The following is a 27,656-nucleotide window of genomic DNA, read 5'->3' as shown; positions in this document are numbered from 1 at the left end:
CGTGCGTGCTTCACCGACTGACCTATGTGCTTGACACGCGCTAGTCATCAACCAGACCACATTAGTTTACAGCTCTTTCTCGCTCTCTCCTTCTTCGGGGGAAAAAAAACAGATTCGATTTTCTAATCTCAAAATCGTTTTCAGTCGATCGGAAGATCACCATTTTAGGCTGTCAGACTCTCCTCATCTCATCTTTTCTATATCTGATGCTTCTGCAATCATTTAGCAGCTAAATACCCACCTTGTCGTGGTAGTGGAGTGTTAATGACCAAGCGACCAGTACACCACCACCACATTCCCTAGGTCTACATTTCAAATGGCAGGCTATTCTCTTTATAGTGAGCTACTTTTGACCCTACATGGTGTACTTCTTTTGACCAGGGCCTCTAGAGCACTGATCAAAAGTAGTGCACTATATAGGGAATGGGGTGCCATTTGGAGGACACACCACATTGACTTATGTGTTCTTAATTGACGCAGTAAGCCTGAATGGGGCTTCTCATGTTGCCATAGGGCTCTGGTCAAAAGTAGTGCACTATATAGGAAATAGGGTGCCATTTAGGACGGAGCCCGTATGTGGCTTATATTGTCCTGCTATGTTAAGCTAACAAGGAAGATAACAATTCTTACTAAATTACTATATTTAACTACGTTAGGGATTAATATCACTTCCAGATACCACAGAGCACTCCTTTTCTCTCTCTCTCTATCTCTTTCTCTCTTCCCCCACCCCCAGTGAAATTATTTTGTGGTCATAGTGTGATTTCCTGATTACCCAATGTTGTCGTAAGAACAGCTGGGTAATAGTGCTGATAGGATTGTCCCTGTTTGTTGTTGTTTTGTTTTACGTTTTGAGGGAATTAGGGTGTGTGTGTGATCCCACTAATGACATGAGTCTTCAATATTCCCAGGTAAGAAGTTTTAGGTTGTAGTTGTTATAGGAATTATAGGACTAATTCTCTCTATACGATTTGTATTTCATATACCTTTGACTATTGGATGTTCTTATAGCCACTTTATTATTACCAGTGTAACAGTATAGCTTCCGTCCCTCTCCTCGCCCCTACCTGGGCTCGAACCAGGAACACATCGACAACAGCCACCCTCGAAGCAGCGTTACCCATGCAGAGCAAGGGGAACAACTACTCCAAGTCTCAGAGCGAGTGAAGTTTGAAACGCTATTAGCGCGCACCCCGCTAACTAGCTAGCCATTTCACATCGGTTACACCAGCCTAATCTCGGGAGTTGATAGGCTTGAAGTCATAAACAGCTCAATGCTTGAAGCACAGCGAAGAGCTGCTGGCAAAACGCACGAAAGTGCTGTTTGAATGAATGCTTACGAGCCTGCTGGTGCCTACCACCGCTCAGTCAGACTGCTCTATCAAATCATAGACTTAATTATAACATAATAACATGAGCCTTAGGTCATTAATATGGTCGAATACGGAAACTATCATCTCTAAAACAAGACGTTTATTCTTTCAGTGAAATACGGAACCGTTCCGTATTTTATCTAACGGGTGGCATCCCTAAGTCTAAATATTCCTGTTACATTGCACAACCTTCAATGTTATGTCATAATTATGTAAAATTCTGACAAATTAGGCGGCCCAAACTGTTGCATATACCCTGACTCTGTGTGTAATGAACCCAAGAGAAGTGACACAATTTCACCTGGTTAATATTGCCTGCTAACCTGGATTTCTTTTAGCTAAATATGCAGGTATACTTCTGTGTATTGATTTTAAGAAATGCATTGATGTTTATGGTTAGGTACAGTCGTGCAACGATTGTGCTTTTTTCGCAAATGCGCTTTTGTTAAATCATCCCCCGTTTGGCAAAGTTGGCTGTCTTTGTTAGGAAGAAATAGTCTTCACAGTTCGCAACGAGTCATGTTAGCAGGCAATATTAACTAAATATGCAGGTTTAAAAATATATACTTGTGTATTGATTTTAAGAAAGGCATTGATGTTTATGGTTAGGTACACATTGGACCAACGACAGTCCTTTTTCGCGAATACGCACCGCATCGATTATATGCAACGCAGGACACGCTAGATGAATTAGTAATATCATCAATCATGTGTAGTTAACTAGTGATTATGATGGATTGATTGTTTTTTTTATAAGATAAGTTTAATGCTAGCTAGCAACTTACCTTGGCTTCTTACTGCATTCGCGTACCAGGCAGTCTCCTCGTGGAGTGCAATGTAATCAGGTGGTTAGAGCGTTGGACTAGTTAACTGTAAGGTTGCAAGATTGAATCCCAGAGCTGACAAGGTAAAAATCTGTCATTCTGCCCCTGAACAAGGCAGTTAACCCACCGTTCCTAGGCCGTCATTGAAAATAAGCATGTGTTCTTAACTGACTTGCCTAGTTAAATAAAAGGATAAATAAAGGTGTAAAAAATGTATGAAATAAATTTAAAAATCGGCCAAATCGGTGTCCAAAAATACCGATTTCCGATTGTTATGAAAACTTGAAATCGGCCCTAATTAATCGGCCATTCCGATTAATCGGTCGACCTCTATTCTGAACAGTGTAACTCTGTTGATATTGTTGCAGTCACACCCTCTGCTGATCCAAACAAAGGCAAGCCCAATGAATCAGGGCTGTGATAAGGCGTGATAAGTATAATTTTATTGTCTTTATCTGTTGTGGTCTAGTACAGTTATTTTGCTAGCTAGGGCCATCTATTTGAAGTGCTACCTGTCTTCCCAGTGGTCTGCTTGTTGTGTGAACTGCTGCCTGTCTTCCCAGAGGCCTACTTGGTGTGGGAACTGCTGCCTGCTCATAACTTACAGATAGTTGTTGACACATCAACCAGGATCAAGAGGCAGGTCAATTTGTGACTTGTTTTGGTCATCAGTGGCTGTATTGGAGGGGGAGTGGTTTCACCTATGCTAGGCAATTAGCTATTCGTGTTCGGTTTTGTTGCATAACTAAGAAGGTCGCCGAAACAATGATGGTTCTGCAGAGTTGTTCCAGGAAGGACAGAGAGGAAGGCTCCACACCACTCTCTCACTTGAGTATCTTACCTAGTTATTTACAAATTAGCTTTGTCAACTATGTGTGTGTTTTCTGTACCTGTTCGCACCTATCCCTATAGGCTTTACAGACGCACCCCGTCCCTTGGCTACAACGATTCTAATTTAGTGTACCCTGCGCGCACAATCCATGTGGAATTCCGTGTTAGTGGCAGCATTTGGAACTGCCAAACAGCGGGGAAGAACGCCGAATTCACCTCAGCCCTGACGGAGACATGGATCACCCCCCAGAGAACACCGCTACACCAGCTGCTCTTTATTCATCTGACTACGTTTTCTCTCATAGTCCAATAAGCATCTGGTCATCACGGTGGTGGCACAGGTCTACTCATTTCTCCTCTGTCCATCTCCTCATTTGAACTCCATGCCGTCACTGTCACTTGTCCACTCAAGCTTAACATTGCATCTTTCGCCCAACAGGTGCCCCCTCATCGCATGACTCGTTGCGAGCTGCGGGCAGCTGAGCAAAAATGGAGAAACAACATTTCCAGAGGACCTATCATCCTTTCACTCCCTCCGCTCTACCTTCTCTTCCACTGTATCTGCTGCTAAAGCTACTTTCTACCACTCTAAATTTCAAGCTTCTGCCTCCAACCCTAGGAAACTCTTTTCCACCTTCTCCTCCCTCCTTAATCCTCCACCCCACTCTCCCTCTGAGGACTATTTTGTTACCAATTTGAAAAAAAGGTTGACAACATCCGCTCCTCATTCACACAGCTTATTGAGTCCACAGGTCTCACTCACACAAAACTACCCTACCCCTACCTCTTTCTCTCCAGACGACATCCTGCGACTAGTGAGGTCTGGTCTCTCAACAACCTGCCTGCTCGACCCCATCCCCAACCAACTCAGATTTCTCCCTTCCCTCATCAACTCATCCCTGGCCACATCCCCTCTGACTTCAAAATGGCCCGAGTTGCTCCCCTCCTCAAGAAACCAACACTCAACTCATCTGACGTCAAACTATAGACCTGTATCCCTTTTATTTATTTCCAAAACACTTGAGCGTGCAGTCTCTGATCAATTTTCTCGTTATCTCTCTCTCAGAACAATCTTCTTGACCCTAACCAGTCAGGCTTCAAGAGGGGTCACTCAACCGAGACTTCTCTTCTCTGTGTCACGGAGACTCTCCGCAATGCCAAAGCGGACTCTCTCTCTCCTCTGTTCCCATCCTCCTAGATCTATCCGCTGCCTGCAACACCGTGAAGGCTGGGCATCACAGGCTCTGCACACTCTTGGATTGCATCCTACCTGGAAGATCGCTCCTACCAGGTGACATGGAGAGGATCTGTGTCTTCACCATGTACTCTCACTACTGCTGTCCCACAGGGCTCGGTTCTAGGCCCTCTCCTCTTCTCTCTATACACCAAGTCATTCAGCTCCGTCATATCCTCACATGGTCTCTCCTATCATTTCTATGCGGATGACACAACTACTTTTTTCCGTCCCCCCTTTTGACACCCAGGTGGCGACACGCGTCTCTGCGTGCCTGGCCGATCTCAACTTAGATGTCGGCCCACCACCTCAAGCTCAACAAGACGGAACAGCTCTTCCTTCCGGGGAAGACCTGCCCACTCAGACTTCTCCATTGGGGTTGACGATTCCACAGTGTCACCCTCCTAGAGTGCAAAGAACCTTAGCGTGACCCTGGACAACACCCTGTCGTTCTCTGCAAACATCAAAGCAGTGACCCGGTCCAGCAGGTTCATGCTCTACAACATCCGTAGAGTACGACCCTACCTCACACAGGAAGCAGCGCAGGTCCTAATCAAGGCACTTGGTCCTGAATTAGACCCCTGCATCTTATCCAGAACGTTGCAGGAGTTACCCCGCTCCTAGGCACACTCCACTGGCTTCCAGTGGAAGCTCGCATCCACAACAAGACCATGGTGCTTACCGACGAAACAGCAAGAGGAACTGACCCTCCCTAACTTCAGGCTATGCTCTCTACGGAAGGGCAGCTCCCGCTAAGCCCAGTCCTAGCTTCGCTCTGTCCTGGCACCCCAATGGTGGAACCAGCTTCCCCCTGAAGCTAGGACAGCAGAGTTCTTGCCCATCTTCCGAAAAACACAAACCCTACCTCTTCAAACAGTATCCTCCTCACCTGAAACGTGCACTTGACCCCTCCTTCTAGCTCTGACTCGACTGATAGCTACATTGAGGAAAAATCGACTTTCTATGCCTGTGATATGTGCTTGTCCCACTTAGCTATCTTAATATTAATGCAGTAACTAAGTCGCTCTGGAAAAGAGTGTCTGCTGAATGACAACAAAAAAGGCCTGTGACTGAGTCACAAATGGTATCCTATATGGGTAGTTCCACCAATTCAATGCCTTTTGATAAATGTAACTTGTAACCTCATTTTAACATTGTCATAAAAAGGGCACATGTTAAACTTCAAACATGTTTTACCATCAAGAGGTTAAATAAAAAAAAGACTGCCGTAAGTGCCTCAAATGAAGTAACAGGGTTGACGGTTTCTTGTGACAGGGGGAATGGAAGCATAGTGTGTGCAACTGGGAGTGGTAATTCAATGCAAGTCTATGGGTAACAGGGTTGACGTTATGCTCAATCCGCTCAGTTCTCCACCACAAAACATCAGAAAATGGCCAAAGATTACCAGCTCACCCGCTTTCACTCTGATTTGACTATTAGTTGCTCAATGTTTCTGTTGAAAGGAATAGTTGAACCATATTAAAACGAGAGTTCAGTTAACATTACAGGGTTCCCACTGGGCACATACGGGTTTAATCAACGTTCTTTTCACGTCCTTTCCATTATGACGTTGAAACAAAGTGGAATAGACATTGAATTGATGTCTGTGCCCAGTGGGTTGACTTAAAATGACGGACAGATGTAAATAAATCTTCAGAAATTACGGTCAAAGCAACAACTAACTAGGGCTTTACAATGATGGTGACACTTTGGGATTAAGTGGGTTAAAATCTTCCTAGAGTGACAGGGTTGACCGAGGGACATGCAAAAATGCTTAGTTTTGGCACATTAGCAAGCCTTTTCATATTAAAAAAAAAATCAGATGTATTGAATTCTCCATGTGGTCTATATTAAAAAGGGCACTTTATAAAATAACAGGCTTTTAAATTAAATATTGGTGCAAATATCTATTTAACATATCAAAAGGGCACTCTTTGTGGAATAATCCATATAGTGACCTACTTTTGACCAGGTCCAAATCTCATAGTACTGCACTATGTAGGGAATAGGGTACTATGATTTGCTGATCCACACTAGCACAGAAACAGAATACCAACCCAGTTTACATTGACACGGTGTGAGTCTGTCACTCTAAAGGTCTAGATATACCAGCCTCACCTCATACCATACGCAGTATTAATAAGGAAAAGACCAGCAAACGCATGCATGCACATGACTCAATCAAATTGATGGTTAAATTAAGAGCGAGAAATCAAGTAGGAGAATGGGAGGGACGAGTGAGCAAGAGTAGGAGGGCGAGTGGGCGACAGTAGGAGAGCGGGAGGGCGAGTGAGCAATAGTAAGAGAGTGGGAGGGCAAGGGAGCGGCAGAGGGAGGGCGAGTGAGCGAGTAAGCGGGAGGGCGAGTGAGCGAGGGCGGGAGGGCGAGTGAGCCAGGGCGGGTGGGCCAGGGCGGGTGGGCCAGGGCGGGTGGGCGAGTGAGCGGGAGGGCGAGTGAGCGGGAGGGCGAGTGAGCGAGGACGAGTGAGCGAGGGCGGGAGGGCGAGTGAGCGAGGGCGGGTGGGCGAGTGAGCGAGGGCGGGTGGGCGAGTGAGCGAGGGCGGGTGGGCGAGTGAGCGAGGGCGGGTGGGCGAGTGAGCGGGAGGGCGGGTGGGCGAGTGAGCGGGAGGGCGGGTGAGCGAGTGAGCGGGAGGGCGAGTGAGCGGGAGGGCGAGTGAGCGGGAGCGGGAGGGCGGAGTGAGCGAGAGCGGGAGGGCGAGTGAGCGAGAGCGGGAGGGCGAGTGAGCGAGAGCGGGAGGGCGAGTGAGCGGGAGGGCGAGTGAGCGAGAGCGGGAGGGCGAGTGAGCGAGAGGGCGAGTGAGCGAGAGCGGGAGGGCGAGTGAGCGAGAGGGCGAGTGAGCGAGAGCGGGAGGGCGAGTGAGCGAGAGGGCGAGTGAGCGAGAGCGGGAGGGCGAGTGAGCGAGAGCGGGAGGGCGAGTGAGCGAGAGCGGGAGGGCGAGTGAGCGAGAGCGGGAGGGCGAGTGAGCGAGAGCGCGGGAGGGCGAGTGAGTGGGAGGGCGAGTGAGCGAAAGAGGGAGAGCGAGTAAGGGAGAGCGGGAGGGCTAGTGAACGAGAGCGCGAGTGAGCGAGAGCTGATGAAAAGGATGGAAACGGTGAGAACAGTATGTCAGAGGAAATAAAGGGTCAAACCTTTAATCTGTCCCTTTTGAATTAAAGCGTCATTTTAAATAAAAGGTAGGACAATAATAATAACCTAAGTCATTTCTCTCATTTCCTGGTAACCTGTTTCTCAGTTGGTAGTCAGGTCTGAGTCATAGCAACAGGGTTTGTCAGCAACAAGAACTGTAAACAATTTCATTAGCTAGTCTGTTATGCCAGCCTTCAGTAATAGAACACACAGGTTAAGTCCCAAATGGCACCCTATTCCCTATATAGTGCACTACATTTGACCAGAGCCTATGTGCCCTGGTCAATAGTAGTGCACTATATAGGGAATAGAGTACCATTTGGGATGCAAAGACAACATGGAGGAGAGGTGCACTTTGTTTAATATCACCCAGCGCTGCGGTCTAATGACAGGATGTCCCAATGTGACAAGAATACAGATGAACAACAGGACAGAGAGAGGGAGAAATTAAGGAAGGGAGAAAGAGAGCAGATGGGGGAGTAAGTGGGAGAGGTACAGTATTTAGATTTTTTTTTGATTTTTTTTATCCAATTAGTTTATTTAATTACAAGAGCTATCAATACTGTGACATGAACCTGCGCCAAATTAATACGGGAGGCTGTTGAGTCTGTCACAGAGTTCTCAGTTGTCAAGCAATTATAGGTTGTGTTGGTGGCTGGAGCATCAGAGTACCTACTAGGCTTATACTACAGGTATTTTAACCTGGACAGTCCACTTAGTAACACATGCCACATGCCATGGATACCAAAAGAAAAACTTTCCTCGGCAGTTCGTCTGTACACCAGCAAAGGCAGTCTGAATGCCTATCTGTGCTGCAGGCATCTCTCAGTCCTCACCTCATCCGTCAGGCTCCTTGCAAATGCAACGTTAACAGAACAGCTGTTCATATGTTCATTGCGTATTTGTTTAGACCTAAAGTGTGTTGTCAGTCGTTTGGACACCATCTTCTCTTTGGTCAACAGAAAAAAATTATTACGCTTCCATCTCATGTGTCAGGCCCCTCTCACGAGTCTGAGGGGCACGAGAGATGAGGTGGGGCCTGAGAGATGAGGTCTGCAGTTATTGCACAGTCTTTTGCCTAGGGTTTGGTGGTATCCACATTTTCATACCGTCCTTGTGCCATACAGTAGAATCAGCAGTGCACACAATGTGGTATTACCGGCGCTAATATGAGTGTCTAATCAGAACGTACATGCAAATGACCATAATGAATGCTAGCTAAGTGCTAACGCGTGCAAGCAAATATAAACTCATTGCAAGGACAGATAACCAAGCTCATAAAGTTATACAAGTACCTAGAAAGGTTAGTCACCGTGTGCTGCATGCACAAAAAAAAGTATTAAAACAGCAGGGATCTTGATCCAGGAGGGTATTGTCGCACCATACACAACTGGAGAGTAATTTAGCACATTTTAGACAGTTAACTTAACAGTTATAAGATATCTAACTGGCAAAAAAATGTTGTAGTGAACTCAAGTGTAATCATCTCGAGCGTGCTGCCCAACAGTGGCTCACAATGAGGCTCCGGTTTGATCTCGTTGTGCGCCTGTCTACAGAACATGTGACTGGCTCGGCTTTTTAGGGGAACTATCCGTATGCTTCATAATTGAAAATAATGTAGGCCTAATAGGTGAAATAAAGAACGCAATCTGCTTTATCTCGTAACCTAGTGCGCAAGTTGACTGTAGGTATTTACGAAAAAAGCCCCAATAAATATTTACATTTAATAAACTTCAAAGACAGTTTCAACGGTTTGAAAATCCTACTCTGGGTACGGTACACAGCCCGACACACTAGTGCTGCCAGAGTGTTTATGTCTGTGCTGCCTACGAGCGTGTCTGAGCAGTGTGTGATTGTCTGAGTAGCGAAGAAACACTTGTCTGCCCAGCTTTAACACATGCCTCAAATGCCAGAGATTCCAGGAGCTGAGCTTGAGCGAGGGTTTTACAGCCGAGCAGACACACAGCGAACTGGCTCAGAGCAGCACAAAGCGGCACTAGACTGACTGACCTGTGTGTCTGGTCGTTACAGCACAACACCACCACCAGATTGAGGTGAACTGCGAAGGAGTACAGTAGCGCAGCAACCAGTGTGAACAGAGGGCTTAAGGCATTTTCACACAGTTCTGAGGTATAGTTCGAATCAAAGTTGGATTATTTGTTACATTATATTTGTTCCGGTTGGTTTCACATTTCCAAATGTTAAACGAACAAAATGCATAAACAAAACCATGTTCATGTCATTTGTTTAAAGGAGAAAAGTACTCACGTTAAATCTACCTATGATTCATATGAATTTCACTTTGGTCTTTCAACATGCGGGAGGAAAAAGTGCAAGAGCTGCTATAACTGTGACTTGAAAAGGCTATATTTAGTAGCCTATATTAGACTGTAAACTCTCCTTCCAGACTCACATCAAACATCTCCAATCCAAAGTTAAATCTAGAATTGGCTTCCTATTTCGCAACAAAGCATCCTTCACTCATGCTGCCAAACATACCCTTGTAAAACTGACCATCCTACCGATCCTTGACTTCAGCGATGTCATTTACAAAATAGCCTCCAATACCCTACTCAATCAATTGGATGCAGTCTATCACAGTGCCATCCGTTTTGTCACCAAAGCCCCATATACTACCCACCACTGTGACCTGTACGCTCTCGTTGGCTGGCCCTCGCGTCATACTCGTCGCCAAACCCACTGGCTCCAGGTCATCTACAAGACCCTGCTAGGTAAAGTCCCCCCTTCTCTCAGCTCGCTGGTCACCGTAGCAGCACCCACCTGAAGCGCGCCCTCTCTCTGGTCACCCCCAAAACCAATTCTTCCTTTGGCCACCTCTCCTTCCAGTTCTCTGCTGCCAATGACTGGAATGAACTACAAAAATCTCTGAAACTGGAAACACTTATCTCCCTCACTAGCTTTAAGCACCAGCTGTCAGAGGAGCTCACAGATTACTGCACCTGTACATAGCCCATCTATAATTTAGCCCAAATAACTACCTCTCCCCCTACTGTATATATTTATTTAGCTCCCTTTGCCTTTACCTCCCTTATCTCACCTCATTTGCTCACATTGTATATAGACTTATTTTTCTACTGTATTATTGACTGTATGTTTGTTTTACTCCATGTGTAACTCTATGTTGTTGTATGTGTCAAACTGCTTTGCTTTATCTTGGCCAGAACTTGTTCTCAACTTGCCTACCTGGTTTAATAAAGGTTACATTAAAAAAAAAAAATCCACGGTATCAATGTACCAATCGGGCTTCAGGAAGAAGCATAGCACAATTACAGCAGCCATGAAGGTTTTAAATGATATCACTGAAGCCCTTGACAAAAAACAGCACTGTGTCTCACTTTTTATTGATCTCTCGAAGGCTTTTGATACAGTTGATCATGCTATATACTAAGGCAGAGATTGTCGAGTGTAGGTCTTTCAGAGCATGCAGTTGCATGGTTTGCTAACTGATAGAACTCAGTGCACTCAATTTGATGGGCTTATGTCTGTTAAATTGTCTGTCTTTAATGGTGTGTACTTGGTCCTCTCTTATTCACTATTTATATAAACGATTTAGACAAAAATGTCCAAAATGCGCAACTTCATTTTTATGCTGATGATACTGTTATTTACTGTTGTGCCTCATCTCTTACAAAAGCTTTCCAGAACTTGCAAACTGTTTTTTATACTGTTCAACATACCTTGTGTCAATTGAAGCTTATCCTCAATACTGACATAACTAAACTAATGGTGTTTTCTAAAGCAAGAACTAGACCTCTGAACCTTTCACCTATTACTACCTGTCAGGGCAAGGAGATTGAGGTTGTAACCTCATATAAATATCTTGGAATTTTAATTGATGACGGCCCCTCCTTTAAATTGCATATTCAGCAACTTACAAAAAAAATTAAGCTGATATTGGCCTTTTATTTTAGGAATAAGGCCTGTTTTTCTTTTGAAGCCAGGAGGCTAGTATCAGCTACATTTATGCCTTTACTAGACTATGGGGATATTTTATATATGAATGCTTCCGCTCAGTGTTTGAGATCAATTGACACCCTTTACCATGGCACTTTGAGATTTATTTTAAACTGCAAAACCCTTACACACCACTGCACTTTGTATACCAGGGCTGTTCTGGCCTTCTCTAGTCACTCGTAGGCTCAGTCACTGGTATACTTTTATTTATAAAGCCATTTTGGGTTTACTACCTTTTTATTTGGCCATTTTTATTGTTCAGAAATGTGGTGGGTACTCTCTTCGTTCACTGGACTTTATCCTGCTAACTGTTCCAAAATGTCTAAACTGAATTTGGTAAAAGGGCTTTTATGTACTCTGCGCCATCGTCTTGGAACGCCTTACAAAATACTTTTAAACTGGAAGAACTTGTCCCGATTGGTATTTCTAAATCACTGATAAATGATCTTGAGACTGATTCCATGACCTGTCAATGTTTTTAATTTGCTGTTTTTGATTTTTTTTATACGCTTGTGAATTCTATGGTTTTACTAGATTACTTGTAGTTTTTCATGTTGTCTGTCTGTCATTTTTGTAATGACTTGGTGCTGCCTATCTTGGCCAGGACGCTCTTGAAAAATAGATTTTAAATCTCAATGAGCCCTTCCTGGTTAAATAAAGGTTAAATAAATAAATATAGCCTCCGTCTCCCCTAATCTGCATCAGATGCACTCATAAATGCACTACTACTCACAGAATGTTTCAGAGTTATCAAGTTATGGTACTACTTGCATTTCATTAAATGCTTGCAGTCAAACAACCAATAATACTGCTTGCCTCTTTGGTCTGGACTGCGTTTTCACCTGCAGCGAACCGCAATAAGGTACAAATGGAATTGGACCGAGACCACCCTTTTTGAGGGAACCCCAGCGTGTTGTTTAGTGCGCTCCCGAGTTCGGGTAGTGTTCACACCAACTAAGGGGGAAAACGCGCCAGAGCTCGACAAAACCGCTTGAGTCCCGAAAGGAGAGGAGACAGCCGTTTGGATATGACCTCCTACACAGTGTAGTGAACCATGAAAGCACATTACTAAAATACATGTATTTAACTAGGCAAGTCAGTTAAGAGCAAATTCTAATTTACGATGACGGCCTACCCCGGCCAAACCCTAACCCGGACGACGCTGGGCCAAATGAGCAACGCCCTATGGGACTCCCAATTACGGCCGGTTATGATACAGCCCAGGATCGAACCAGGGTCTGTAGTGATGCCTCTAGCACTGAGATGCAGTGCCTTAGACCGCTGTGCAGCTCGGGAGCCCTAATTGGTGGTCCTCTTTCTAGGACTACTGGGGAACAACAGTTGTTTAATGTTTCTGGTGTCGTGACTATCAATAATGTGATGACTGCTATTTATCGAATAATTACCTACAACGGTTAATTAATCATGTAACAATTAACTCATTAGGAATTTGGGGCACCACAGGAAAAGTTATTTAACTTCTTATGGCTGCAAGGGGCAGTATTGAGTAGCCAGTTAAATCGTGCCCATTTCAAACGGCCTCGTACTCAATTCTTGCTCGTACAATATGCATATTATTATTACTATTGGATAGAAAACACTCTCTAGTTTCTAAAACCGTTTGAATTATTTCTCTGAGTGAAACAGAACTCATTCTGCAGCACTTTTCCTGACCAGGAAGTGGAACGTCTGAAATCGATGCTCTGTTCTTCTTCATGCCTATACATGGGCACAAGACCTATTAGTATACATACACGTCATACACCTTCCTCTGGTTGTCAAGAGGCTGTGAGAAGAAATGAGGTGATTATCTCGATCTGAGTTGGAACACATCATCTTGGAATCTCGTGTCCACCCTTTTCGGTACTCTGAATAGCGCGAGCTGGACAGTGTGATTGCCTTTTGTTTAGCTTCCGTTATAGGCGACTACAATCTCCGGCTTTGATTTTATTTGATACATGTCACCATATCATCGTAAAGTATGTTTTTTCAATATGGTTTCATCAGATTATTGAAATTTTTTCGGGAGTTTTGCTGTGTTCCGTTCTCTTCCGTTTGTTGACATGGAGAGTGTCGTGGCACCCGGCTAGCGCGCTTGCTAAATGAAGAGGGAAAGTGTCCGTTCTGAATCCAAACAACGACTGTTCTGGACAAAGGACACCTTGTCCAACATTCTGATGAAAGATCAGCAAAAGTAAGACCCATTTTATGATGTTATTTCATATATCTGCCGTAGTCGCCGGCGCCCAAGTGTTTCTGGCTATTGTGCTAAGCTAATATAACGCTACATTGTGTTTTCGCTGTAAAACACTTGATAAATCGGAAATATTGTCTGGAATCACAAGATGCCTGTCTTTCAATTGCTGTACACTATGTATTTTTCAGAAATGTTTTATGATGAGTATTTAGTTATTTGGCGTTGGTGTCTGTAATTTTTCTGTCTGCTTTCGGTGCAATTTCTGACTGTAGCTGCAATGTAAACTATGATTTATACCTGAAATATGCACATTTTTCTAACAAAACATATGCTATACAATAAATATGTTATCAGACTGTCATCTGATGAATTTGTTTCTTGGTTAGTGGCTATTTATATCTTTATTTGGTCGAATTTGTGATAGCTACTGATGGAGTAAATAACTGGTGGAGTAATGAAAAATGGTGTCTTTTGCTAACGTGGTTAGCTAATAGATTTACATATTGTGTCTTCCCTGTAAAACATTTTAAAAATCGGACATGTTGGCTTGATTCACAAGATGTGTACCTTTCATCTGGTGTCTTGGACTTGTTAATGTGTGAAAGTTAAATATTTAAAAAAAATATCTTTTGAATTTCGCGCCCTGCACTTTGAGCTGGCTGTTGTCATAAGTGTACCGACGTCGGGCTTGCACGCCAAACAGGTTAACGAGTTACCATCTCCTGACTTAAACTCTAAAAATATATAAATATCTCTTACTTCGATAGCAGCCAATTATTAATTACCTCATCAGTCTCACTATGAACGTCGCACAATTCTTGGATATCTGCACGAACCCTAAGTGATGAATCAGCGATACACAAATTGGCTTAATGATTTATTTACGAACTAACTAAATCAGCATAGAATAGAATACGTAAACACACACAGCATACGTTTTTGATGACATACACCTTAGCCAAATACATTTAATCTCAGTTTTTCCCAATTCCTGACATTTAATCAAGGTAAAAATTCCCTGTTTTAGGTCAGTTAGCATCACCACTTTATTTTAAGAATGTGAAATGTCAGTATAATAGTAGAGAGAATGATTTATTTCAGATTTTATTTCTTTCGTCACATTCCCAGTGGGTCAGAAGTTTACATACACTCAATTAGTATTTGGTAGCAGTGCCTTTAAATTATTTAATTATTTTGGCCCATTCCTCCTGACAGCGCTGGTGTAACTGAGTCAGGTTTGTAGGCCTCCTTGCTTTTTTAGTTCTGCCGACAAATTTTCTATAGGATTGAAGTCAGGCCACTCCGATAACTTGACTTTGTTGTCCTTAAGCCATTTTGCCACAACTTTGGAAGTATGCTTGGGGTCATTGTCCATTTGGAAGACCAATTTGCGACCAAGCTTTAACAAGAAATTTGTGAAGTGGTTGAAAAACGAGTTTTAATGACTCCAACCTAAGTGTATGTAAACTTCCGACTTCAAATGTACATAATACAATGAAAACAGATCCATAGTGGACTAACAAAAGCATGACTGTTCGGTTACACAATGGAAAGGGAGGGTTATGCAAGGAGAGGGAGAGACAAAGAGAGTCAACTTATCGTACATACATTTGGAAGCTACGCTCACGGGAATATGAATACTTTGCACATGAACAACCGCTCATTCGATAAAGAAATGCAATTTATATATTTATGCAAAGATGTCTGTCCTCTCGCTATTGAACTCGATGGTTCTATGGGAAGTGGTTAGATGTAATTCTCTGGTTGTCCACCATAGGTCACAATGTCCTTCTTAGTTGTAGGCTTCTTTTGTTCTGGAGTGTTCGTTAGGATATACTTCAGATGTACCACACAGAGTTCAGAGGGATCTGTTCTTCCCTCTCTTCTTTGGTCAAATGTCCTAGACTACTTTACATGCACAGCTGCAGACGGTGCATGTTTTGGTCTGGTTTACAAAGTTTCCTACCATTTCAACGTTCTCTGGTCTCAATGGTTAATTATTCAGGGTACAACTAGGACCACTGTACATGCCGGCAGCAACCCGGCATGTTTTGATCTAATGTAAACTTCGTTAGCAAGTCCTTTTAAGCACTCTGGCCTTGGAGGGCATTCCGTCATGTTGACACAAACTCTGAGCTCACTTGGGTGTGGCTACTGACTGGGCACAAGTTTGCGTGAAATACAATTTCTCATTTGGAAGGCTAAAATGGCATTTTTATATTTTCAAAAATAGTTGAATTGTTCTTCATATTGTATTAACAAGATGTAAAACTGATATACACCGTGTACAAGCTCTTCAAGTTACAATGTTCCCGTTACGACATCTTTCTATCACTTTTAATGACATCACAAAATAGACAATAATTTTCCATATTCCATCTCTCATCATTCCCAACATTCAGATGTTGAAATATATTTTCCCAGTGTTCATTGTTTTGGGTAAGACTTTCTCTGTAACACAGGGATTTCTTTCCCTTCTCATACTAAAAAACCAAAGGGAGAGTTTCTGCAAGTTATTTACGACCAGTTTTTAAGTCATAAAAAAACTGTCCCAACTTCCCTCTCTCTTCACCTTTGGGCTACCTGTCCGCAATGTGCCAAGCTGATCTGGCACCTTTGATCCTCACCAAGGAGAGAGAGTCATGACACTGGCTTGTTAACTGCTGGTGGTGTATCCAATGCACCAGTCAGTCGGCTTGTAGGCTACCTGGTGGTGTTTCTAACACAAGAAAGTCAACTCACACACCATAACATGCTACCAGGTGCATGCACTTGCACATAGGTAATATTGATGCTTCCAACAATTTAATGGATTCTTTTAACCAACTTTTGGGTCTCAGTCAAGCTTCATCAGGGCGTATCTAATGCAGCATCCAGTCATTCAGCTTGTTACCTGGCTCTGTATCAATCCTGTTGTTCCTAGCAGTGTATCTATCCACTCCAGCCTGACATGTTTTTCTTTCCGCAGATCTGAGCAGCCGAAGTTGTTTGCCACAAACAATTACAACGGATTAAACCCGTCAATCAAAATCACATGGAACCCTTCTTATTCCGCAGGCAGTTTTCAAAAGGTTTGGAAAGGTTCTTTGAAGAGTTAGTTTGAGTTCTACAAGAGTTCAAGAAAATGGAGAGTGATTCACATCGTGGCATGGAGCGCCAAGTCTCGGAACAAAAGGTTCCGCAACAGCTTCTACCTACAAGCCATAAGACTGCTGAACAATTCATAAACTCGCCACTGGACAATTTACATAGACCCCCCCCTCCATTTTGTACATTGCTGCTTCTCACTGGTTGTTTGTTACCTATGCATAGTCACTTCGCCCCCACCTACATGTACAGATTACCTCAACTAGCCTGTACCCCCACACACTGACTCGGTACCGGTGCCCCCAGTATATAGCCTCATAATGTTATTCTTATTGTGTTACTTTTTATTATAGTCTACTTGGTAAATATTTTCTTCTTCTTGAACTGCACTATTGGTTAAGGGCTTGTAAGTAAGCATTTCACGGTAAAGTCTACACTTGTTGTATTCGGCGCGTGTGACAAATAAAGTTTGATTTGATTTGACTTGGACAGGGTTGGCTTGGCTTTCAAACACATATCCTGTTTTAGGAGGATGAGTCGGCAACACTACGGCAGGCAGGTTAATGAACACACACACATTCCCTCTTGCCTGGCAGAGCTGTTGAAATTGGCTCACCTCTCACCAGAGCTCCACATGTCAGAAACAAATCAAAGAGACAAGGCCTTCCTTAAGCCAAGGAGCTACTATAGGTAAAAACCCAATAATTAGGCTAACAATCCCTTGATTCCCTCCAAATCAGTTTTTTCAAAAGGAAGATACAGTGCTTTTCAAGGGACAAGACACAAGGTCACGTGGCGGCAGTGTTTTGGTTGTAAAAGAGTCCGTCAGCACGGCAACATCCATCAATGCAGAGAGAGATATGGCCCTCGCTCGGCCCCACGGGGCCATCCATAACCTTGGACAGGAACTGGCCTCACAAAGACAGGAAACAATCGTGCATAGAACACTCTGTGAACTTGGACTGCTATTGTTCCAGGAGGAAATGGACTTTGTGCCAGACAGACTTGACTGGGATGTGTGGAGACCACCGCCGGCCACAGGGGAGAGAGGTGTCACACACGTGGACACAGACATATAGACAAAAACATACACATGCACACAGAGATACATACATCAGTGCACTTACACACAGCCTACCACTGGGGGGGGGGGGGGGGGGGGGCAGTGGTGTGTACACATCCACCCTTACATCACCGTGCTACTCTGCTGTTATCTAGAAGCTAGAAAAAACAATGGACGTCTTCAGTCAAACACACGTTGGGTGATTTATGCTGTGTGTGTGTGTGTGTTAGCAGTCAGGAAATTCATAGTGTCCCAGACCATCCCTGACCAGCCTACAGGCCTCTGATTGGTGGAGGCAAGTGTATGCGACGTCCGTTAGGGTAAATTTGGACCATCCATAGGCCTATATTTATGACCACCATTGACCTCACCTAACTCTTTCTGGACTCACCAACACTGTAACATAACACCCAGCCAACATTGCAACAGCTCTTAGGGTCCGTGCGAGCGAGAGAGAAGTCATTCTGTAAAGCACCCTGCTGTTCGAGTTAATCAAATATGGACCACATTTATAACACTGGACCACATTTATAACACTGGAACACCAACCGTAACACCAACCGTAACACTGGAACACCAACCGTAACACTGGAACACCAACCGTAACACTGGAACACCAACCGTAACACTGGAACACCAACCATAACACTGGAACACCAACCATAACACTGGAACACAGGCTGCTACTGCTACTCTCTCCGTATATGTTCTCCTCCCTCTCTTTCTTGGTCTCTTTCTCTCCCCCTCACCCACTATCTTTTCCTCCCTCCCTGACAGCTGTGTGTGTGTGTGTGTGTGTGTGTGTGTGTGTAATCTTCTCTGAGGGGAAGATAATGAAGATCATTTTATAATGCGTGTCAAATACCAGTCTCCTGGGAACCTCTGGCTCAGTCAGCTCACACTCATTTAGCTGGAGTCTCATTGTTGGGCTGTGGCCCTTTTCCCTATGTAGTGCACTACTTTTGGCTCTGGTCAAAAGTAGTGCACTATATAGGGGATAGGATGCCATTTGACTAAAGTACATTAAAGGCCGGCTGCTGTACAGAAGCTGTGGTGCTCAATCCCCTATGAAAGACAGACTGTCACGCAACACCACAGCACAGCATGGCTCAGTAGTCACTACCGCAATGAGATTATTACACCAGAACAAAGACATTCTGAAAGAAACCCCATGGAACAGTCACCACATAGTTAACACTAGAAGTGCTAAGGCGGTCATTTGGACTGCTCATGACTAATTGTTTAATTACTCTGCAATTTTTAATGTCATGCCCCATCAGTCCTGGACTTTTCCTAAATATACTGAACAAAAATAGTGTTGGTCCCACTTTTCATGAGTTGAAATAAAAGATCCTCGAAATGTTCCATATAAACAAAAAGCTTATTTCGCTCAAATTTTGTGCACAAATTTGTTGACATCCTTGTTAGTGAACATTTCTCCTTTGCCAAAGATAATCCATCCACCTGACAGGTGTGGCATATCAAGAAGCTAATTAAACAGCATGATCATTACACAGGTGCACCTTGTGCTGGGGACAATAAAAGGCCACTAAAATGTGCACCCTGTCGCTGGCCGCCTTTGGGGAGGGTGTATAGTGTGAAAGGCCGAAACACCCTAGGAACCAAAGGTACACTACTGACGATGCGCTCCCCAAATTTCACCAGGCTCACTGTTCATGAACTCTTGGAAGTGCTTGCACAAAGGATAGTAACATCTCATCCTGTGTTCTTGGAATCCAATCATAACACAATTTGAGAGATTTTGGCAGTATGTCCAACCGGCCACACAACCGCAAACCACGTGTAACCACGCCAGCCAAGGACCTCCACATCCGGTTTCTTCATCTGCGGGATCATCTGAGACCAGCCTACCGAACAACTGATGAAACTGTGGGTTTGCACAACCAAAGAATTTCTGCACTAACTGTCAGAAACCGTCTCAGGGAAGCTCATCTGCTTGCTAGTCGTCCTCATAACCGACTTCAGGGGGCAAATGCTCAGCTTCAATGGCCACTGGCACGCTGGAGAAGTGTGCTCTTCACATATGAATCCCGGTTCCAACTGTACCGGGCAGATGGCAGACATCGTGTATGTTGTCATGAGGGCAAGCAGTTTGCTGATGTCAACGTTGTGAATGTAGTGCCCCATGGTGGCGGTGGGGTTATGTTATGGGCAGGCATAAGCTTCGCACAACGAACACAATTGCATTTTATCGATGGCAATTTGAATGCACAGAGATACAATGACGAGATCCTGAGACCCATTGTCGTGCCATTCATTCACTGCCATCACCTCATGTTGCAGCATGATAATGCACGGCTATATTATTATATTAGTCCATATTATGTCAAGAACAGCTAAAATAAGCAAAGCGAAACGACAGTCCATCATTACTTTAAGACTCAAAGGTTAGTCGATACAGTCGCAAAAATCATCAAGCGCTATGATGAAACTGGCTCTAATGAGGACCGCCACAGCAATGGAAGACCCAGAGTTACCTCTGCTGCAGAGGATCATTTCATGAGAGTTACCAGCCTCAGAAATTGCAGCCCAAATAAATGATTCACAGAGTTCAAGTAACAGACACATCTCAACATCAACTGTTCAGAGGAGACTGAGTGAATCAGGCCTTCATGGTCAAATTGCTGCAAAGAAACCCCTACTAAAGGACACCAATAATAAGAAGAGACTTGCTTGGGCCAAGAAACACGAGCAATGGACATTAGACCGGTAGAAATCTGTCCTTTGGTCTGGATTCCAAATTGGGGATTTTTGGTTCCAACCGCCGTGTCTTTGTGCGGTTGGGTGAACGGATCATCTCCGCATGTGTATTTCCCACCATAAAGCATGGAGGAGGAGGTGTTATGGTTTGGGAGTGCTTTGCTGGTGACACCATCTGTGATTTATTTAGAACTCAAGGCACACATCCCATCTGGTTTGGGCTTAGTGGGACTATCATTTGTTTTTCAACAGGACAATGACCCAATACACCTCCAGGCGGTGTAAGGGCTATTTTACCAAGAATTAGAATGATGGAGTGCTGCATCAGATGACCTGGCCTCCACAATCACCCGACCTCAAATCAAATGGTTTTGGATGAGTTGGACCGCGGAATGAATGAAAAGCAGCCAACAAGTGCTCAGCATGTGGGAACTCCTTCAAGACTGTTGGAAAAGCATTCCAGGTGAAGCTGGTTGAGAGAATGCCAAGAGTGTGCAAAGCTCTCATCAAGGCAAAGGGTGGCTCCTTTGAAGAATCTCAAATCTAAAATATATTTTGATTCATTTAACACTTAGTTACTACATGATTCTATATGTATTATTTAATCGTTTTGATGTCTTCACTATTATTCTACAATATAGAAAATAGTAAATATAATGAAAAACCCTTGAATGAGTAGGTGTGTCCAAACTTTTGTCTGCTACTGTATATGTGTGTGTGTTTGTTCTACAGTGTGTTACGTAATGCTGCAGTCCAGGCAGGCAGAGCAGAGAGAGGGGGGTTCAGTAATACCCATATGTTACATTCTTCTCCGAGCTCAGACTGAAAGCTGATTGAACAGTGTGAATGTGGAATGGGTGGGCTCCTGGTTTCACCACAAACCCACTTCAGAAGGAGAACAGGCCTCAGCAGCAGGCAGGGTGTGCCCCTAATGGCATTCTATTCCCTATATAGTATACTACTTTTGACCAGAGCCCTTATAGGGGACCCAATGAAATGTAGAGGGAATAGGGCTAGAGAAGTAGTGACATTTTTATTTTATTTCACCCTTATTTAACCAGGTAGGCTAGTTGAGAACAAGTTCTCATTTGCAACTGCGACCTGGCCAAGATAAAGCATAGCAATTTGACACACAACAACACAGAGTTACACAATAAACAAAACATACAGTCAATAATACAGTAGAAAAATAAGTCTATATACAATGTGAGCAAATGAGGTGAGATAAGGGAGGTGAAGGCAAAAAAAAAAGGCCACGGTGGCGAAGTAAATACAATATAGCAAGTAAAACACTGGAATGGTTGATTTGCAGTGGAAGAATGTGCAAAGTAGAAATAGAAATAATGGGGTGCAAAGGAGCGAAATAAATAAATACAGTAGGGGAAGACGTAGTTGTCTGGGCTAAATTATAGATAGGCTATGTACAGGTGCAGTAATCTGTGAACTGCTCTGACAGCTGGTGCTTAAAGCTAGTGAGGGAGATAAGTGTTTCCAGCTTCAGAGAATTTTGCAGTTCGTTCCAGTCATTGGCAGCAGAGAACTGGAAGGAAAGACGACCAAAGAAGGAATTGGCTTTGGGAGTGACCAGTGAGATATTCCTGCTGGAGCGCGTGCTACGAGTGGGTGCTGCTATGGTGACCAGTGAGCTGAGATATGGCAGGGCTTTACCTAGCAGGGTCTTGTAGATGACCTGTAGCCAGTGGGTTTGGCGACGAGTATGAAGCGAGGGCCAGCCAACGAGAGCGTACAGGTCGCAACGGTGGGTAGTGTATGGGGCTTTGGTGACAAAACGGATGGCACTGTGATAGACTGCATCCAATTTATTGAGTAGAGTGTTGGAGGCTATTTTGTAGATGACATCACCAAAGTCGAGGATCAGTAGGATGGTCAGTTTTACGAGGGTATGTTTGGCAGCATGAGTGAAGGATGCTTTGTTGCGATATAGGAAGCCAATTCTAGATTTAATTTTGGATTGGAGATGCTTAGTGTGAGTCTGGAAGGAGAGTTTACAGTCTAACCAGACACCTAGATATTTGTAGTTGTCCACGTATTCTAAGTCAGAACCGTCCAGAGTAGTGATGCTGGACGGGCGAGCAAGTGCGGGCAGTGATCGATTGAATAGCATGCATTTAGTTTTACTTGCGTTTAAGAGCAGTTGGAGGCCAAGGAAGGAGAGTTGGATGGCATTGAAGCTCGTCTGGAGGTTAGTTAACACAGTGTCCAGAGGGGCCAGAAGTACACAGAATGGTGTCGTCTGCGTAGAGGTGTATCAGAGAATCATCAGCAGCAAGAGCAACATCATTGATGTATACAGAGAAGAGAGTCGGCCCGAGGATTGAACCCTGTGGCACCCCCAGAGGTCCGGACAACAGGCCCTCCGATTTGACACACTGAACTCTATCTGAGAAGTAGTTGGTAAAACATCATCACCTTTGTGTGTGTGTGTGTGTGTGTGTGTAGAGAGGCGCCCGCGTCTCTCTACATGTCATGTGTGACTGGGCTGAGACAACACTCTCAGGTCTAGCAGAACACAATCACACCCAGGGCTCAGGAACCAGGGCTCAGGTGCATGGTTAAAGTTTTGACATACAACCTGAACTCAGCCTACCTTACTCAGCCATAGTTAGTAACGGTTCACCAAACACACGGTTCGGTACGTATTGCGGTTTTGGGGTCATGGTTCGGTTTCAGTACAGCAGTCAAATGAAATGCTATTCACAATATTCAGCATTCACAGTGTTCCTAGCATTGTCTGTTGCGACAGGATTGTTAGGTTGGGCCTCTCAAGTTTCCACTCTGATGCTGCATTTGTAACCATGTGAGGTGGGAATTTACCAGATGTGAAGTCGTAAATACCAGTTGGATGCGTTCATGTGATTTGTACTCGTTGAGAAACACTGATTGGCTAATAAGCTGCGTCAATCATAAATTAAGTACAACCATCATGATTGTAAATAAGTTATAGTAAAAATAAAAAAAACACAAATAGATTGCTTTTTATAAAAATGGTTTTGTTGTTGCATTTAACTGCTGAAAATGCTGTTTTAGAGGCCATTTCCTTAGTAGGTCACCATGTGGGTGAAGTGGGTGCTCCGGTGGAGTTTCTCATTAGTAATTACCATTTGGAGAACTGTTCAAGTAGATATTTCCCAGCCATATGTGGTAAATTCCCACTTCTACATTAGTTACAATCGCACCATGACCCTGACTCCTTCAGTGCCAGATGTGCACTTGTGACTTTCATAAAGGGGGGCGTGTCTGTAGCACAGTACAGCTCCCACTCTGGGGTAATGTGACGGGCTGTTACTGTTCAGTAAGCTCAACACAGAGTGCATTGGCCAATTCATTGAAAACTTCGGCTTTGGCCTGCTTATATAGAGTGGGTACTACCTGTTTGCTGAAACGGGTGCAAGAGGGAAGTTTGTAACGTGGCTGAAGCACTTTCACGAGGTGCTGAAACCGCCTATTCTCGACCACCGAAAACGGGCGCATATCCTCGGCTATAAACCAAAGACTGTAAAAATATAAACAGCCCTTTAATTTCTTTGGCCATGTAAGAATCAGCTGCCAAGTGCTGCTTAAATGCAGAGGGGGGACGGTGTTGTGTTGTTTCTTTGCGTTTCTGTCTTGTTCCGGTATACTGGGGTGATGTCGGCTTAAATGTGTCAACATATTTGAGGTGTTGGCAGCTGCAAAGGCCATTGAGCGACATACTGTTAACGTTTTATCCACTACTCTCTGTCCATCGCAGTTGTAATCTACTGGGAAGCCAAAATGTCTCCAAACTGTAGATTTAAACGATGATGGAGGATCCTCCAATTCTGGTTTATCGACCCCACCACTCACCATCGCACAGAACTAGTTCCTGGCTGTGCCTCACAAAAGGACAGTTTGAAATGCGCCAATTAAGATTTGAATTTGAAGTACAACGGGCGCACAGGCTCTAGTTGTTTTAACGGAATAGCCTCAAAATGTTTTTTCTGCTCATATTTACTCAAGATGCATAGGCCTACAACACAGCGTAGGCCTAGCCAATAGGCTTAGTGTTTTTTTTTATGTATTCATTCGGGTTCACAGTGCGGACCGAACTGAGGCCCCCATACCGAACGGTACCGTTACACCCCTAATAGTTAGCATATGACTTCTTGGCTCTGCAGCTGGACTTTCTACGCTAAAGGACACGAGTGAGTGAGTAAGTGTCTTGGCAAGACTACAACACTCCGTCTGACGCACACACACACTCCACTCTCGCTTTCTAACAACTCTTCTCCTTAATCTGACTCCCCTGGAGACCAGGTCTTTGAATGTTAAGTGACATCACTGCAACCTGAGAGCTCCTTCTCTCTCTCACACACACTTTCCCCACTCTCGATTTCTCTTTCACACTTCCCCCACTCTTGATTGCTCCCCCTCTTTTTCCCCTCTCTTTCCCCTGCCCGCCCTCTCCCCTTCCAGATTCACCTCAATCAGATAAGATCCCTGATCTACTTTCACTTATAAATAGCAAAACACTAAAACATAAATAATCGGGACACATTAAAACAAGTACAAGCCCTGTGCACGGCAGTGGGTCTTCTCCCAAATTGAGGCTATGGCAGGAAAAAACAGAGTGAGTATCCAAGACATGGAATAACCGCAGACAAGGAAACATCTATCCTAGTGTGCAATTTGTATATGCATTTAAATACAAACACTCCTTCTATCGTACAAAGAAATGACTAAGAACCAAAGACAGTCAGGTCTCCCTTGTAAAAGAGGTCTTCTGCCCTCATTGGTACGTCCTGAACTAAATAAGAACCCAATGACTTACTTCTCTGGCAGTGCTTGTGCGTCCAGCAGCGTTCGTTGAAGAGGCCGTTGATGGTGGTCTGCTGACAGGTGGTCTTCCCCTTGGCCGCCCCAGGACACACGTCCCCGCACTCCCGGTCATTCTTATTGGCCACGATGTAGTTGTCCTCCACCGTGTCCAGGATCTTGGACCAGTCCAGGGTGGAGAGGTAGCAGAGGTCTGGGTTCTTCTCGATTCTCACCGCTCCTCTAGTGATATTCATCAGGCTATGGAGGCCGATATCCCTGAGCTGCAGCATTTCAAAGAAGACCAGAGCATAGTTGAAGAACAGGTTGTTACCTCGGATCACAGTGAGATTAGGGAAGAGGTCTTTGAGGCTCTCCATGCCGTAGACCCTGAACAGGAGGAGGAAGTCTGTGACCACGGTCAGTTTGGGGTAACTTAGGCCCCTGAAGTCCTCGGGCTTGGTCTTGAACATGAGGATGATTTTCAGGTGGCCCTCGATCACTGTGCAGTTCTCCAGGGAGCGCAGGTTGGTCACGTTGTTCCGGATGTCCTTACTGGAGCAGATTCCAGGGGAGACTTCAGGGGTGAAGGAGAGGGGAATGGAAGAGAGGAGAGAAAAGTGGAGAGGAGGAGACACACTGATTAGAGAGATGGGATTCTGGCAACGATAGTATTGCACATCAAAAATATTCTGTCAAGACATTTATTGGTCTGCATATTTTTTGGTGTGTTGTCCATCTAAATTCTATGGACTTCATTAAAGAAGATTCAACAACAAACCACTTATGAGGAATAATCTGAGTGAGCACATTATTCATGCACACTATTCATGCAATGTTATTTTTTACCTCCTGGGAAGATTTTTTATTTATTTCAAGCACATAAATTTAATGATCAGTTCAGCTTTGTATTGTATCATATCCCCAAGAGTTGAGCTTTTTATAAATTACATTTAACCATTTCAAGAAATAAACCATAGGCCCTAACTCACTTATACATATCTTTATTTCAATTCAATACAACTTTTGTACTTACCCCCTCAGGGGCAATTATTGTGTTGTATTGAATATGAATTAAATGAGTGTAGACAGTGAACCCAAGCAATAGCCACATAAGTCTGATTAAGATGCTATATGTAGCCTAATTAATAAGAATATTGATGATATCTTTGCCAGCTCATTATTTCTGCAAATGGGAAATTATTCTTAACTGACCAACATTGATTAAGGGTTAAATACAATAGATTTGATATATCAAACAGCTACTTCATGAAATGGTTGTACAGTACACTATGCATAGTTCAGAGTAAGTGAATTGTGTAATATTTAATATAACCTTCATTGCAAAACCAGTTTTAGGGCAAAGAGACCAAGGCCTAGAATAAAAATAGACTAAAATAGTCTGGTTTGAGAAAAAACAATTTCACATCAAAATATGTGGTTATGTATCTACAGTATCTTGGTTTGATGAAACCCATGCCTCTCTGCAGACAGTTGGTTCAGCAACCAAATATCTGGGTGTTACCCACATTATAATATAGAGCGCCATCATTGGCTGTTATTACCCACATTCTAGTATTGAGCACTGTCATTGGCTGTAAGCACTATTCTACTAGGGGCCGCTGTCATTGGTTGCTTCCCACATTTGATTCCAATACGGAAGTAAGCTCTGTTATCACAACTGACAACTCTACTCTTATTTGGCATGGGGCTGGAGGCTGTAATTTAAGTAACTACACTGAACAAAAATATAAAACGTAACATGTAAAAAGTGTTGGTCCCATGTTTCATGCGCTCAAATAAAATATCCCAGAAATGTTCCATATGCACAAAAAGCTTATTTCTCTCAAATTTTGTGCATAAATTTGATTGCATCCCTCTTTGTGAGCATCACTCCTTTGCCAAGATAATCCATCCACCTGACAGGTGTGGCATATCAATAAGCTGATTAAACAACATGTTCATTACACAGGTGCAACTTGTGCTCGGGACAATAAAAGGCCACTCTAAAATGTGCAGTTGTGTCACACAACACAATGCCACAGATGTCTCAAGTTCAGGAAGCATGCAATTGGCATGCTGACTGCAGAAATGTCCACCAGAGCTGTTTCCAGAGAATTAAATGTTAATTTCTCTACCATAAGCCGCCTACAACGCCGTTTTAGAGAATTTGGCAGTACGAATAACCGGCCTAACAACTGTAGACCACGTGTAACCGCGCCAGCCCAAGACCTCCGGGTTCTTCACTTGCGGGATCATTGGAGACCAGCCACCCAGACAGCTGATGAAACGATGTTTGCACAACCAAAGAATTTCTGCACGAACTGTCAGAAACCATCCCAGGGAAGCTAATTTCACTTTCGATGACTACTGGCACGCTGGAGAACTGTGCTCTTCAGGGATGAATCCC

General features: G+C 43.9%; 1 protein-coding gene across 1 annotated transcript in view; it reads right to left on the bottom strand.

Moving 5' to 3' along the window:
* Positions 1-27,656, bottom strand: part of LOC120020095 (insulin receptor-like) — an 88,652-nt gene that overhangs the window by 41,666 nt on the left and 19,330 nt on the right. The window contains exon 2 of the mRNA XM_038963532.1: positions 25,263-25,823. Coding sequence (XP_038819460.1) covers positions 25,263-25,823 — 561 coding nt within the window. The remainder of the gene's footprint in view (positions 1-25,262; positions 25,824-27,656) is intronic.

This window comes from Salvelinus namaycush, chromosome 25 (assembly GCF_016432855.1).
Source record: "Salvelinus namaycush isolate Seneca chromosome 25, SaNama_1.0, whole genome shotgun sequence".
NCBI lineage: Eukaryota > Metazoa > Chordata > Actinopteri > Salmoniformes > Salmonidae > Salvelinus > Salvelinus namaycush.
This window is presented reverse-complemented; position numbering and strand designations above follow the sequence as displayed.